This window comes from Scyliorhinus torazame, chromosome 11, assembly GCF_047496885.1.
Source record: "Scyliorhinus torazame isolate Kashiwa2021f chromosome 11, sScyTor2.1, whole genome shotgun sequence".
Lineage (NCBI taxonomy): Eukaryota > Metazoa > Chordata > Chondrichthyes > Carcharhiniformes > Scyliorhinidae > Scyliorhinus > Scyliorhinus torazame.
Window position 1 is genome coordinate 247,892,142 of NC_092717.1, and position 14,915 is coordinate 247,907,056.

The window sequence follows — 14,915 nt, forward strand, 5'->3', positions numbered from 1 at the left end:
CCTATGATTAGGGAGGGGGCTCAGCACCAATAAAGGCAGGGGAGGGGGATACAGGGTTACATATCATTCCTGTTTTCCTGAGATTTAGGAGCAGTGGTCTGTTAGAGGCAACAGGTGTGTTGGTAACTAAGGTTTGGCAGAGGAAAGGAGTGGATTTGGTTGGAAGTGGTTGCATTAAGCTCTGCTGTTACTTTTGGGAATTGAGCTATTTGTTGGGTGTATTTCAAAAGGCTCTACTTTGTGTTGGCTTTTGTTAAACTTGTGTTGAGAGCTTCTTTGAAGTTCTGGCTGGTAGAGTAACGAGGGTAATTAGTCTAGTCTAAAATGTGTTGTTTGTGCTTTGGGCCTGTTCTTGTGTTTAGATATACTTCTCTTTCTCTCTTTCAGTCACCTCCTGTCGAGTTTAAACCATGGCTGATGATGAGGTTGCAGCTCTGGTGGTTGACAATGGATCTGGGATGTGTAAGGCTGGCTTTGCAGGAGATGATGCTCCCAGGGCGGTCTTTCCCTCCATCGTGGGACGCCCCCGGCACCAGGTCAGTCCTTCAACTACCCAATTACCAAATTTGGATGTTTGTCCTTTGCACCGCCTGTGTTGCATTGGTCCCTTGTGTAACTAAAATGTAGTTTTCTAGATTCCTGTTTTGAGCAGGATGTGGTGTTTTTCCTTGCTGCCTGTTGCTTAGTGTGGTGTGGCAACCAGTGTGTGGTAATTATAGTTTGGGATTTTAACTAATCCCTCGTTTCCATAGAAACTGGTTTAAACCTCCTGAGGAACTGAAACCTGAGTGCTTTTTTTTTGTGTGTGGGGCCAGGTCTGAGTAAAAGAAGCATGGAATGGGTCAGGCTATACCTACACAGTGAAGTCTGATACCTACTGTACTTGGGAGCAGGACTTTGACTGTCTGCCACCCACTTGAATTCTTCATGAGAATCGTCACACTTCCTAATCCCCTGGTCTGATTTAACTGAGATCAACAGATTGGGAGTCGAACAGGAACAATTGTCTAATTGAAAGGCACCCAGGCCACTGATCTGTAATGCTCATCCAATAATCACTACATTTTGAAATTCTTAATTGAGTGTTGATCTCCAGGTCTTTGGGATCTCTTTCCAATCAAGCTCTAACTTTATTGTCCCTGTAGTTCTAAGCTTCCCTCTGCCAAATTCAAAAAATTCTTCAGATTTCAGAAGGTGTTGGCCGTACTCCATATAGTTGCAGTGCCTGTTTCCTTGACTTTTAATCCCACTTGTCCTGGGATCTGAGTTGTGGCCCACTCTAACTGATCTTTAGAAAGTGGGGAGTTGTTTCTTGGAGCACTGATCATGTGGGGTAGGTGTACCCTCTGGAGTTTGTGATTTTGATCCAAGGACCGTGATAGTTCCAAGCAAGGCTGACTTGCTCTGAAGGAAATTGTAGTTGATGATGCCCCATGTGGCTGCTCCTCTTCTGGATGGTTGTGGGGGGTGAGTTTTTGCAGTGCCTCTTTAGACATTACTACCACTGTCAGCGATGGAGGGAATGGATGTTTAAGGTGGTGCCTGGGTAGTATCAGTGTTGTGGAAAGAATTCCAGCTCTGGAGTTGGGAGGTGGATCCGTAGCACAGAAAAGGCCCTTCAGTCTATCATGTCTGCGCCGGTCAATCACCTCACTATTCTAACCCCATTTTCCATAGCCTTGTGCAGGGTACATCTAAATTAGGAGGGTCTCTACCTCCGCCACCCTTCAGGCAGCGAGTTCCAGACTCCCACCACCCTCTGGGTGAAGGTTTTTCCTCCCATCCCCTCTAAATCTCCTGCCCTTACCTTAAATCTGTGCCCCTGCTCATTGATCCCTCCACTAAGAGGAAATGTTTATTCCTGTCTAATCTATATCCCACATAATTTTACCCCCCCCCCCCCCGCTCCAAGGAAAACATACTCTAGCTGTGGCCTAACCAACATTTTATACAGTTTCAGCAACCTCCCTGCTCTTCAACTCTCTGCCTCGGCTAATAAAGGCAAGTATACCATATGCCTTAACCACTGTATCCACTTGCTCTGCTACCTTAACGGACTGGCCATACTCGGGAGCCATCGTTGGTGTGGCTGGTCCAGTAAGTTTCTGATCAATAATGATGATAAACCTCTCTGATCACCATCATTTGTGAATTCTTTTAATAATATTTTTAGAGTGCACAGGGCTAAATCGCTGGCTTTGAAAGCAGACCACGGCAGGCCAGCAGTACGGTTCAATTCCCGTACCAGCCTCCCCGAACAGGTGCCGGAATGTGGCGACTAGGGGCTTTTCACAGTAACTTCATTTGAAGCCTACTTGTGACGATAAGCTATTTTCATTTCTTTCATTTCTCCTTTTTCACATTTTTCTCCCAGATTTACACCCACCAACAATAAACAATCAGTAATGAATACAATGTCAATCCCCATATCAATAACCACAATCCCATCCTCCCACCAACCCCCAAACAGCAGCCTGCAAACAACTAGCAGAGGGTTTGGGTCTTCCGAACCTGATGTATTATTACTGGGCGGTGAAGGTGCAGGGGGTCGGGATTGAAAGCACTGGCAACAGCGCCGCTCCCGATGGCCCCGGGGAAATATTCCGGGAGTCCAGTAATAATAGCTTCATTGAGAATTTGGAGGCAGTTTCGCCAACACTTTGGGTTGAGGGCAGGGTCAAGGGAGATGTCAATTTTGGGGAACCACCGATTTGAGCCAGGGAGGTGGGATGGAAATTTTCAGAAATGGGAGGAGAAGGGGATTAAGACACTAAAAGCTTTATTTCTTGGAGGTCGGTTTGCAGGATTGAAGGAGCTGGGAGCAAAGTGTGGGCTGGAGCAGGGGGAAATGTTTAGATACATGCAGGTTCGTGATTTTGTCAGGAAGGAGATGGCGCTGCCCGGTGGAGCCAGCCTCCACATTGCTGAAGGAGGTGCTGACGACGGGGGGACTGGAGAAGTGGGTAGTGTTGGCAGTTTACAGGCTATTAAGGCACCACTGGAAGGGATCAAAACTAAGTGGGAGAGGGTATGGAGGAGTGGTTCTGGTGTAAGGTGCTCCAGAGAGCGCACCTTCGCCTTGTGCACAAGGTTGGGGCTGATACAGCTGAAGGTGATATATTGAGTGCACCTTACAAGGGCGAGAATGAGCTGGCTCTTTGAGGGGGTAGAAGAGCATGTTGCAGGGGGAGGCCGTTCATATGTTTTGGTCCTGTCCAAAGCTGGATGATTACTGGAAGGAGGTGTTTGAGGTCATCTCTAAAGTGGTGCATGTGAAACTGGACCCGGGCCCTTGGGAGGCCATATTCTGGGTGTCTGACCAGCCGGGATTGGAAACTGGCACGGAGGCAGATGTCATAGCCTTCACCTCGATCGCCTGGCAGATGTCGTAGCCTTCACCTCGATCGCCTGAAGGCAGATCCTGTTGGGGTGGAGATCAACCTCCACCCTGTGCCCTGGTGAGGGGACCTGCTTGAATTCTTAACACTTGAGGTTAAGTTTGAACTGAGGGAAGGATGGAGGGGTTCTACAATTCATGGGTGTTATTCATTATGTACTTTTGAGAATTGGATCACATTGATAATTAGAGGGGTTGGGGGACTGTGTTAATGGTGACTATGGGTGATTCCATTTTATGTTAACATGCGGGCCGTTGTTTGGTGGGACGATGGGATTGTTATTGATATGGGGTTTGACATTGTATTCGTCGTTACTGCTGCTTATTTATTGTTGGGTGTAAATTGGAGAAAATGTGAGGAGGATAAATATTTTAAAACCAAAAAGGAATCTGGAATCACCCATAGTCACCATTAAGACATACAACCTCACTTGTGAATTCTAACAATATTCCACTTTTCTGGTAATAACTTTGATATTTTTGCATCCAACCTGGGGAATGAAGTATTGTTGGTACAGATGGGTGGTTGTTGGTACAGATGGGTGGTTGTTGGTACAGATGGGTTGCTGCCATTTGCTATCCCACTGGCTACAAGGTGATCACAACACAATGGCACGTCCTTTAAATGCTCTTGTATTTGTAAATGCTCCAAATCAGTCCAACTGAGATGTTTGGTGTCCAGGTTTGCTGAGTTAATCAATGCTTTTTTTTTTTTTATTCCCCACTTTCCAGGGAGTGATGGTTGGAATGGGTCAGAAAGACAGTTACGTTGGTGATGAAGCCCAGAGCAAGAGAGGCATTCTGACTCTGAAATACCCAATCGAGCATGGCATTGTGACCAACTGGGATGACATGGAGAAGATCTGGCACCACACCTTCTACAATGAGCTGCGAGTGGCCCCAGAGGAGCATCCTGTTCTCCTCACAGAGGCTCCTCTCAATCCCAAAGCCAACCGGGAGAAGATGACCCAGATCATGTTCGAGACCTTCAACACGCCAGCCATGTATGTTGCCATTCAGGCTGTGCTGTCCTTGTACGCCTCTGGCCGTACAACTGGCATTGTGCTAGATTCTGGTGATGGTGTTTCCCACACTGTGCCAATCTATGAAGGGTATGCCCTGCCTCATGCCATCCTGAGATTAGACCTGGCTGGCAGAGATCTCACTGACTATATGATGAAGATCCTGACTGAACGTGGGTATTCCTTCACCACCACAGCCGAGAGGGAGATTGTGCGCGACATCAAGGAGAAACTTGCTTATGTGGCCCTAGACTTTGAAGCTGAGATGCAGACCGCCAGCTCCTCTTCAAATTTAGAGAAAAGCTATGAGCTCCCTGATGGCCAAGTCATCACCATTGGTAATGAACGTTTCAGGTGCCCAGAAGCCCTTTTACAACCATCCTTCCTTGGGATGGAATCTGTTGGGATCCATGAGACCTGTTTCAATAGCATCATGAAATGTGATGTAGATATCAGGAAGGATCTGTATGCCAACACGGTCTTGTCTGGTGGAACCACCATGTTCCCAGGTGTTGCTGATCGGATGCAGAAGGAAATCACAGCCTTGGCTCCGAGCACAATGAAGATAAAGATCATTGCTCCTCCCGAGAGGAAGTATTCCGTGTGGATTGGAGGCTCCATCTTGGCTTCTCTCTCCACCTTCCAGCAAATGTGGATCAGTAAGCAGGAGTACGATGAGTCTGGGCCCTCCATAGTTCATCGCAAGTGTTTCTAACTTTGGGGCTGTGTAATTGTCCTGGGCGAATCCACTTCCAATAAAAACGATCAGTTTTTCACAGATCATCAACTCTGCCTTTTGGCCAATGTGATTTATTCTTTTCCTGCTCAAATAACTTGTGAATAGGAACCCACATATCATTGTTTTCTGAGACTTGATATAATTGCCTGAGGGGTAGGTTAAAGGAAGGTCACTCATTTTGGGCCTTGAGGAGCAGGCAGGTTTCTTCCAATATTTCTCAATGCTGTAGATGAAGGTTTGATTTGTAATGAATTTGTTACTTAAAACTGTAAATATAAACAGCAATAAATTTCTCTTGCCTGATGCAATTTCTCTCAGCGAAGGTCATTTTCCTGTTATCTCCTTGGATTGATCATAAACGTCGGTTTGAAATTCTCGGCGCACCGATAGGCTGGTGAAGCCTCATTAACCGCATTCCTGTGTAATTATTAATGTACACCAGAAACAGCAAGGGACTGTGCCCCAATCCCTGTGGATTGTCCAGTCACAAACCACCTTTGACCATTGCCCTCTGCCTCCAGCCATGAAGTCCATTTTGGACCCAAATTTCCTGAATCTCTTGGGTACAATTCTCCCAATACAGCTGTGCTGGGTTTTTTGGGAAGTTTCCCACTGGTTCTGCCAGCACGTTCCCCACCGCTATTCAATGACACTTGTCCTGGGAAGTTTTCCTGGTTTAGCCCACACTTTAATTTTTTTTGTACTGGGGAGCTTTTGAAGGGTCCCCTGATCTAAGTGAGCTTGTGGGTTCTCCACACCTCCCACGCACATGGGCAGTATCCCACACCCCTCCAGTGAGAACACCTGATATGGGGACTCTCTATTTCAGGACCCCCCTTTCTTTCAGGACCCCTTGCACACCATTGCCCTTCCAACTTGCCTCCACCCTTGGGTGTAGCACATGGGCAGTGCTTGTGCTGCCTGGGTAGGACGAAGGGGCCTGTGTTACACTGGGAGGGCGATGGAGCCACCATGCACTGACCCTGACCACCCAGGGGTCTCTGCTTTCCCGGGAGCCCCACTGGGTGACCCTGACCACCCAGGGGTCTCTGCTTTCCCGGGAGCCCCACTGGGTGACCCTGACCACCCAGGGGTCTCTGCTTTCCCGGGAGCCCCACTGGGTGACCCTGACCACCCAGGGGTCTCTGCTTTCCCGGGAGCTCCACTGGGTGACCCTGACCACCCAGGGGTCTCTGCTTTCCCAGGAACCCCACTGGGTGGCATTCTGCCTGGTCCACATGTGTGGACCAGTACTGAACTGAGGCTGGTGGATCCCAGATACGTTAGTTGGTTTAAAACCCGCTGTGGTGTACGCCGTTTGGTCCCGTCCCTTGTGGGTGTATTTCTGACTTCGACTCCTCGCGGGACCTGGGTGACAACTTCTGGTAAACCCGTGAGAGGCCTCTCCCGGGATCTACTGCACGCACCGTGCTCCAGCAAGAGCACAATGCGACCCGTGGATTGCACCCCTCTTCTCCCATGTGAGATCTTACTGCCCTCATCTACACCCTTTTGTTATCACCTTGAAGTCAATCCCATTTTTAGACCGATCTCCCTCTGATGAAGCTATGCTGACTATCCGTGATTCATCCTTGCCTCGAGATTAATTTGTTCTGTTTTTTTTTTCCCAATTTCCCTGTGGCTGATGATAAACACATGGCTTTTCCCTACTTCCTTTCTTATGGCACCAAGTTAGCTGTCCTCCAGTCCTCTGGCACACCTGTGGCCAGAGCAAATTTGAAAATTAGCATCAGCCCAGGTTGGGGGATCAAGCCCGAATCCAAGGTAGAAGGACAGAACAGTCGGCTGCTGTTGTGCCTAAGCCCACCTGTATGTAAAATGTACCCAAGGCAGTAAGCAGTCTGGAGTCCTAATAGCTCCAAACCAGGCCATTGAGTCCATTGCTGGCTCATGGAACAGTCCCCATTTCTCCCCTGTAAATTTGTTCTCTACCTAACTTTTTGCTCTTTCTCCAATTCCCCCTGCTTCTCTTCCCAAAACCTTGGGTCCCCCAATCGGGTGATAGGACTAACGGCTATCTTATCCAGGTAAATAGAACGGTTACTGTGCCGAATGAGGCTGTTCGGCACATCACATAGAGACCAGCCGCTCATTTTAATCCCACTTTCAGAGAAGCCCTTGAAGATCATAAACACCAAGATCACAAACAGAAATGTGAGAATTGTAGCCATGTTTCTGATGTTACAACAGAGACTTGTTTCTATTGGATGATAATACCTTTCACCCAAAATATCCCAACTCGGGATATTGTTACAAGTCTCCATCTATGATGAAGAATATAGACAACTTTCAAAGAACAAAGAAAAGTACAGCACAGGAACAGGCCCTTCGGCCCTCCAAGCCTGCGCCGACCATGCTGTCCGTCTAAACTTAATCTTCTACACTTCCTGGGTCCGAAGCCCCCTCTTCCCATCTGATTCATGTATTTGTCAAGATGCCCCTTAAACGTCACTATCGTCCCTGCTTCCACCACCTCCGGCAGCGAGTTCCAGGCACCCACTACCCTCTGTTTTATTTATAAAAAAAAAATAAAAAATTTTTTTTTTTAAAAAACTTGCCTCGTACATCTCCTCTAAACCTTGCCCCTCGCACCTTAAACCTATGCCCCCTAGTAATGGACCCCTCTACCCTGGGGAAAAAGCCTCTGACTATCCACTCTTGTCTATGCCCCTCATAATTTTGTAGACCTCTATCAGGTCGCCCCTCAACCTCTGTCGTTCCAGTGAGAACAAACAGAGTTTGTTCAACCGCTCCTCATAGCTAATGCCCTCCATACCAGGCAACATCCTGGTAAATCTCTTCTGCACCCTCACTAAAGCCTCCACATCCTTCTGGTAGTGTGGTGACCAGAATTGAACACTATACACCAAGTGTGGCCTAACTAGGGTTCTATACAGCTGCAACATGACTTGCCAATTCTTATACTCAATGCCCTGGCCAATGAAGGCATGCCGTATGCCTTCTTGACTACCTTCTCCACCTGTGTTGCCCCTTTCAATGACCTGTGGACCTGTACCCCTAGATCTCTTTGACTTTCAATACTCTTGAGGGTTCTACCATTCACTGTATATTCCCTACCTGCATTAGACCTTCCAAAATGCATTACCTCACATTTGTCCGGATTAAACTCCATCTGCCATCTCTCCGCCCAAGTCTCCAGACAATCTAAATCCTGCTGTATCCTCACAGTCCTCATCGCTATCCGCAATTCCACCAACCTTTGTGTCGTCTGCAAACTTACTAATCAGACCAGTTACATTTTCCTCAATCATTTATATATATATACTACAAAGAGCAAAGGTCCCAGCACTGATCCCTGTGGAACACCACTGGTCACAGCCCTCCAATTAGAAAAACATCCTTCCATTGCTACTCTCTGCCTTCTATGACCTAGCCAGTTCTGTATCCACCTTGCCAGCTCCCCTCTGATCCCGTGTGACTTCACCTTTTGTACTAGTCTACCATGAGGGACCTTGTCAAAGGCCTTACTGAAGTCCATATAGACAACATCCACTGCCCTACCTGCATCAATCATTTTAGTGACCTCTTTGAAAAACTCTATCAAGTTAGTGAGACACGACCTCCCCTTCACACAACCATGTTGCCTCTCACTAATACGTCCATTTGCTTCCAAATGGGAGTAGATCCTGTCTCGAAGAATTCTCTCCAGTAATTTCCCTACCACTGAAGTAAGGCCCACCGGCCTGTAGTTCTCTGGAATATCCTTGCTACCCTTCTTAAACAGAGGAACAACATTGGCTATTCTCCAGTCCTCCGGGACATCCCCTGAAGACAGTGAGGATCCAAAGATTTCTGTCAAGGCCTCAGCAATTTCCTCTCCAGCCTCCTTCAGTATTCTGGGGTAGATCCCATCAGGCCCTGGGGACTTATCTACCTTAATATTTTTTAAGACACCCAACACCTTGTCTTTTTGGATCTCAATTTGACCCAGGCTATCTACACACCCTTCTCTTTGGTGAATACTGATGCAAAGTATTCATTTAGTACCTCGCCCATTTCCTCTGGCTCCACACATAGATTCCCTTGCCTATCCTTCAGTGGGCCAACCCTTTCCCTGGTTACCCTCTTGCTTTTTATGTACGTGTAAAAAGCCTTGGGATTTTCCTTAATCCTATTTGCCAATGACTTTTTGTGACCCCTTCTATCCCTCCTGACTCCTTGCTTAAGTTCCTTCCTACTTTCCTTATCTTCCACGCAGGCTTCGTCTGTTCCCAGCCTTTTAGCCCTGACAAATGCCTCCTTTTTCTTTTTGACGAGGCCTACAATATCTCTCGTTATCCAAGGTTCCCGAAAATTGCCGTATTTATTCTTCTTCCTCACAGGAACATGCCGGTCCTGAATTCCTTTCAACTGACACTTGAAAGCCTCCCACATGTCAGATGTTGATTTGCCTCCCACATGTCAGATGTTGATTTGCCCTCAAACATCCTCCCCCAATCTATGTTCTTCAGTTCCCGCCTAATATTGTTATAATTAGCCTTCCCCCAATTTAGCACATTCATCCTAGGACCACTCTTATCCTTGTCCACCAGTACTTTAAAACTTACTGAATTGTGGTCACTGTTACCGAAATGCTCCCCTACTGAAACATCTACCACCTGGCTGGGCTCATTCCCCAATACCAGGTCCAGTACCGCCCCTTCCCTAGTTGGACTGTCTACATTGTTTTAAGAAGCCCTCCTGGATGCTCCTTACAAACTCCGCCCCGTCTAAGCCCCTGGCACTAAGTGAGTCCCAGTCAATATTGGGAAAGTTGAAGTCTCCCATCACCACAACCCTGTTGTTTTTACTCTTTTCCAAAATCTGTCTATCTATTTGCTCCTCTATCTCCTGCTGGCTGTTGGGAGGCCTGTAGTAAACCCCCAACATTGTGACTGCACCCTTCTTATTCCTGATCTCTACCCATATAGCCTCACTGCCCTCTGAGGTGTCCTCCCGCAGTACAGCTGTGATATTCTCCCGAACCAGTAGTGCAACTCCGCCTCCCCTTTTACATCCCCCTCTATCCCGCCTGAAACATCTAAATCCTGGAACGTTTAGCTGCCAATCCTGCCCTTCCCTCAACCAGGTCTCTGTAATGGCAACAACATCATAGTTCCAAGTACTAATCCAAGCTCTAAGTTCATCTGCCTTACCCGTAATACTTCTTGCATTAAAACATATGCACTTCAGGCCACCAGACCCGCTGTGTTCAGCAACTTCTCCCTGTCTGCTCTGCCTCAGAGCCCCACTGTCCCTGTTCCCTAGTTCTCCCTCCATGTTCTCACCTTCTGACCTATTGCTCCCGTGCCCACCCCCCTGCCATACTAGTTTAAACCCTCCCTGTGACACTAGCAAACCTCGCGGCCAGGATATTTATGCCTCTCCAGTTTAGATGCAACCCGTCCTTCTTATATAGGTCACTCCTGCCCTGGAAGAGCTCCCAGTGGTCCAGATAACGGAAACCCTCCCTCCTACACCAGCTGTTTAGCCACGTGTTTAGCTGCTCTATCTTCCTATTTCTAGCCTCACTGGCACGTGGCACAGGGAGTAATCCCGAGATTACAACCCTCGAGGTCCTGTCTTTTAACTTTCTGCCTAGCTCCCTGAACTCCTGCTGCAGGACCTCATGCCCCTTCCCGCCTATGTCGTTAGTACCAATATGTACAACGACCTCTGCCTGTTTGCCCTCCCCCTTCAGGATGCCCTCTACCCGTTCGGAGACATCCTGGACCCTGGCACCAGGGAGGCAACATACCATCCTGGAGTCTCTTTCACGTCCACAGAAGTGCCTATCTGTGCCCCTGACTATAGAGTCCCCTATTACTATTACTCTTCTGCGCTTTGATCCTCCCTTCTGAACATCAGAGCCAGCTGTGGTGCCACTGCTCTGGCTGCTGCTGTTTTCCCCTGATAGGCTATCCCCCCCGACAGTGTCCAAAGGGGTATACCTGTTCGAGAGGGGGACAACCACAGGGGATTCCTGCACTGACTGCCTGCCCTTTCTGGTGGTCACCCATTTCTCTGCCTGCACCTTGGGTGTGACCACATTTACATAACTGCGATCTATGACGCTGTCCGCCACCTGCCACCAACAATGCAAAAAACAAAAAGAAAAAAGCAGAACACCGTGAAAGTCCAAACTCAGTTCAGTCCCAGTTCTTTCAGGAACGCCTCTGCCTCCTTCGCCGTCTCAATTTAGTGGTCACTGGAGTTATGTATGATTCACCGTGTAGACCACCCCAAATCTCACATTGCTTTTATACAACGCCGCCTTCGCCCGACCAAATGCCGCCCGCCAATTCGCCAGCTCCGCCGTGAGATCCTGGTATATTCACCTCACCTCTCAATTCAGCTTCGCCTATCGCAGCACCTTTTCCTTCACCCGGTAGCGGTGAAAGCAAAACTATCACAGCTCATGGTGGTTCATTCACCTTTGGCTTTGGCTGGAGCGACAGGTGGGCTTTGTCCAACTCGTAGAGAGAGTCCCTCCTCCTCCACCATCAACTTAGCAAACATCTCCGCAAAGTTCTCCACAGGCCACCGGTCCGCCAGCCTTTCAGGCAGTCCCATGATCCTCAGATTCTGCCTTCGTGACCTGTTCTCCAGGTCCTCCACATTTGCTCTCAGCCATTTGTTACTCTCCACCACCCTCCGCAGCTCCTCACCCATCGAGGTGGTGAACTGGTCACTATGCTGTGCCAATGCCTCCTCCACCCCCTTCAACACCTCTCCCTGCTCTCGCACTGCCATCGATGTCTTAACCACAGCCTCTTTTATCGGAGCAAGAGTCTCATCCACCTTCTCCTTGACCAAGGTCATCATCTCTTTCCGATGCTTATCAAAGTGTTTCAAAAACAGCCGCTCAAACAACCCCGCCTCACCTCAGTCAGCTTATCCACCGTAATATACGTGGCCCCACTTGGCGAGCTTACCCTCTGCACCTGGATCCTCGACTTTCTGACCCACAGGCCACAATCAGTGAGGATAAACAACAACACCTCCGCCACGATAGTCCTCAATACCGGGACCTCGCAAGGCTGCGTACTTAGCCCCCTACTGTACTCCCTGTACACACACGACTGTGTGGCAAAATGTGGCTCCAATCTACAAGTTCGCTGATGACACACCCATAGTGGGCCGGATCTCGAATAACGATGAGTCAGAATACAGGCGGGAGATAGAGAACCTATTGGAGTGGTGCAGCGACAACAATCTCTCCCTCAGTGCCAGCAAAACGAAAGAGCTGGTCATTGACGTCAGGAAGCAAAATATCGTACACGCCCCTGTCAGCATCAACGGGGCCGAGGTGGAGATGGTTAACAGCTTCAAATTCCTATGTGTTTTTATTTATTCATTTACACGATGTGGCCGTCGCTGGTTAGGCCAGCATTTATTGCCCATCAGAAGGTGGTGAAGAGCTGCCTTCTTGAACTGCTGCGGTCCATGTAGTGTAGGTACATCCACTGTGCTGTTAGGGAGGGAGTTCCAAGATTTTGACCCAGCGACAGTGAAGGAATGGCCGATATATTTCCAAGTCAGGGTGGTGAGTGACTGGGAGGGAAACCTCCAGGTGGTGGGGTTCCCAGGTATCTGCTGCTCTTGTCCTCCGAGATGGTAGTGGTCGTGGGTTTGGAAGGTGCTGTCTAAGGAACCTTGATGAGTTACTGCAGTGCATCGTGTAGATGGTACACACGGCTGCCACTGTTCGTCGGTGGTGGAGGGAGTGAATGTTTGTGGAAGGGGGAGCAATCAAGCGGGGCTGCTTTGTCCTGGATGGTGTCGAGTTTCTTGAGTGTTGTTGGAGCTGCACTCATCCAGGCAAGTGAAGAGTATTCCATCACACTCCTGACTTGTGCCTTGTAGATGGTGGGTAGGCTTTGGGGAGTCAGGAGGTGAGTTACTCGCTGTAGGATTCCCAGCCTTTGACCTGCCCTGGGAGCCACAGTATTAATGTGGCTGGGTCCAGTTCAGTTTCTGATCAATGGTAACCCCCAGGATGTTGATTGCGGGTGTTTCAGCGATGGTAATGCCATTGAATGTCAAGGGGTAATGGTTAGATTCTCTCTTGTAGGAGATGGTCATTGCTTGGCACTTGTGTGGCACGAATGTAACTTGCCACTTGTCAGCCCCAAGCCTGGATATTGTCCAGGTCTTGCTGCATTTGGACAAGGACTGCTTCATTATCTGAGGGGTTGTGAATGGTGCTGAACATTGTGTAATCATCAGCGAATATCCCCACTTCTGATCATATGATGGAAGGAAGGTCATTGATGAGCAGCTGAAGATGGTTGGGCCGAGGACACGACCCTGAGGAACTCCTGCAGTGATGTCCTGGGGCTGAGATGATTGACCTCCAACCACCACAACCATCTTCCTTTGTGCCAGGTATGATTTTTCCCTGATTCCCATTTTACTGGGGCTCCTTGATGCCACACTCAATCAAATACTGCCTTGATGTCAAGGGCAGTTACTTTCACCTCACCTCTGGCATTCAGCTCTTTTGTCCTTGTTTGAACCAAGGCTGTAATGAGGTCAGGAGCTGAGTGACCCTGGCGGAACCCAAACTGAGCGTCCGTGAGCAGGTTATTGCTGAGTAAGTGCCGCTTGATAATGACACTGTTGATGACTCCTTCCATCACTTTGCTGATGATGGAAAGTAGACTGATAGGGCCATAATTGGCTGGGTTGGATCTGTCCTGTTTCTTGTGTACAGGACACACCTGGGCAATTTTCCACATTGCCGGGTAGATGCCAGTATTGTAGCTGTACTGGAACAGCTTGGCTAGGGGTGCGGACAGTTCTGGAGCACAACTCGTCAGTACTATTGCTGGGATATTGTCAGGACCCAGAGCCTTTGCAGTATCCAGCGTCTTCAGCCGTTTCTTGAGATCACGCGGAGTGAATCGTATTGGCTGAAGACTGATATCTGTGATGCTGGGAACCTCCGGAGGAGGTTGAAGATTGTTGCGAATGCCTCGGCCTTGTCTTTTGCACATATGTGATGGGTTCCTCCATCATTGAGGATATTTGTGGAGCCTCCCCCTCCAGTGAGTTGTTTAATTGTCCACCACCATTCATGGCTGGATGTGGCAGGACTGCAGAGCTTAGATCTAATGCGTTTATTGTGGAATCGCTTAGCTCTGTCTATTACTTGCTGCTTATGCTGTTTGGCACAAGTATTCCTGTGTTGTAGATTCAGCAGGTTGACACCTCATTTTTCGGTCAGCCTCGTGTTGCTCCCACCCTCCTGCACTCTTCATTGAACCAGGGTTGATCCCCTGGCTGGGTGGTAATGGTAGAGTGGGGGATATGCTGGGCCAGGAGGTTACAGATTGTGGTTGATACAATGCTGCTGCTGATGGCCCACAGCGCCTCGTGGATGCCCAGTCTTGAGTTGCTAGATCTGTTCGAAGTCTATCCCATTTAGCACGGTGATAGTGCCACACAACACGATGGAGCATATCCTCAATGTGAAGATGGGACTTTGTCTCCACAAGGGCTGGGCGTTGGTCACTTCTACCGATACTGTCATGGACAGATGCAGCAGTGGCAGGCAGGGTGGTGAGGATGAGGTCAAGTATCTTTTCCACGCTTGTTGGCTCCCTCACCACCTGCTGCAGTGCCAGTCTAGCAGTGATGTCCTTCAGGAACTGGCCAGCTCGGTCTGTGGTGGTACTACCGAGCCACTCTTGCAATGGGCATTGAAGTCCCTCACCCAGAGCATATTCTGTGC

At 48.7% G+C, this 14,915-nt stretch overlaps 1 protein-coding gene across 1 annotated transcript; it reads left to right on the top strand.

The window, feature by feature from the left end:
• Positions 1-361: 361 nt before the first annotated feature.
• On the top strand, positions 362-5,466 carry LOC140385906 (actin, clone 403-like). Its single transcript, XM_072468547.1, has 2 exons — positions 362-536; positions 4,130-5,466. The coding sequence occupies exons 1-2, from the start codon at positions 411-413 to the stop codon at positions 5,132-5,134; spliced, it is 1,131 nt and encodes a 376-aa protein (XP_072324648.1). The 5' UTR covers positions 362-410; the 3' UTR covers positions 5,135-5,466.
• Positions 5,467-14,915: the final 9,449 nt, after the last annotated feature.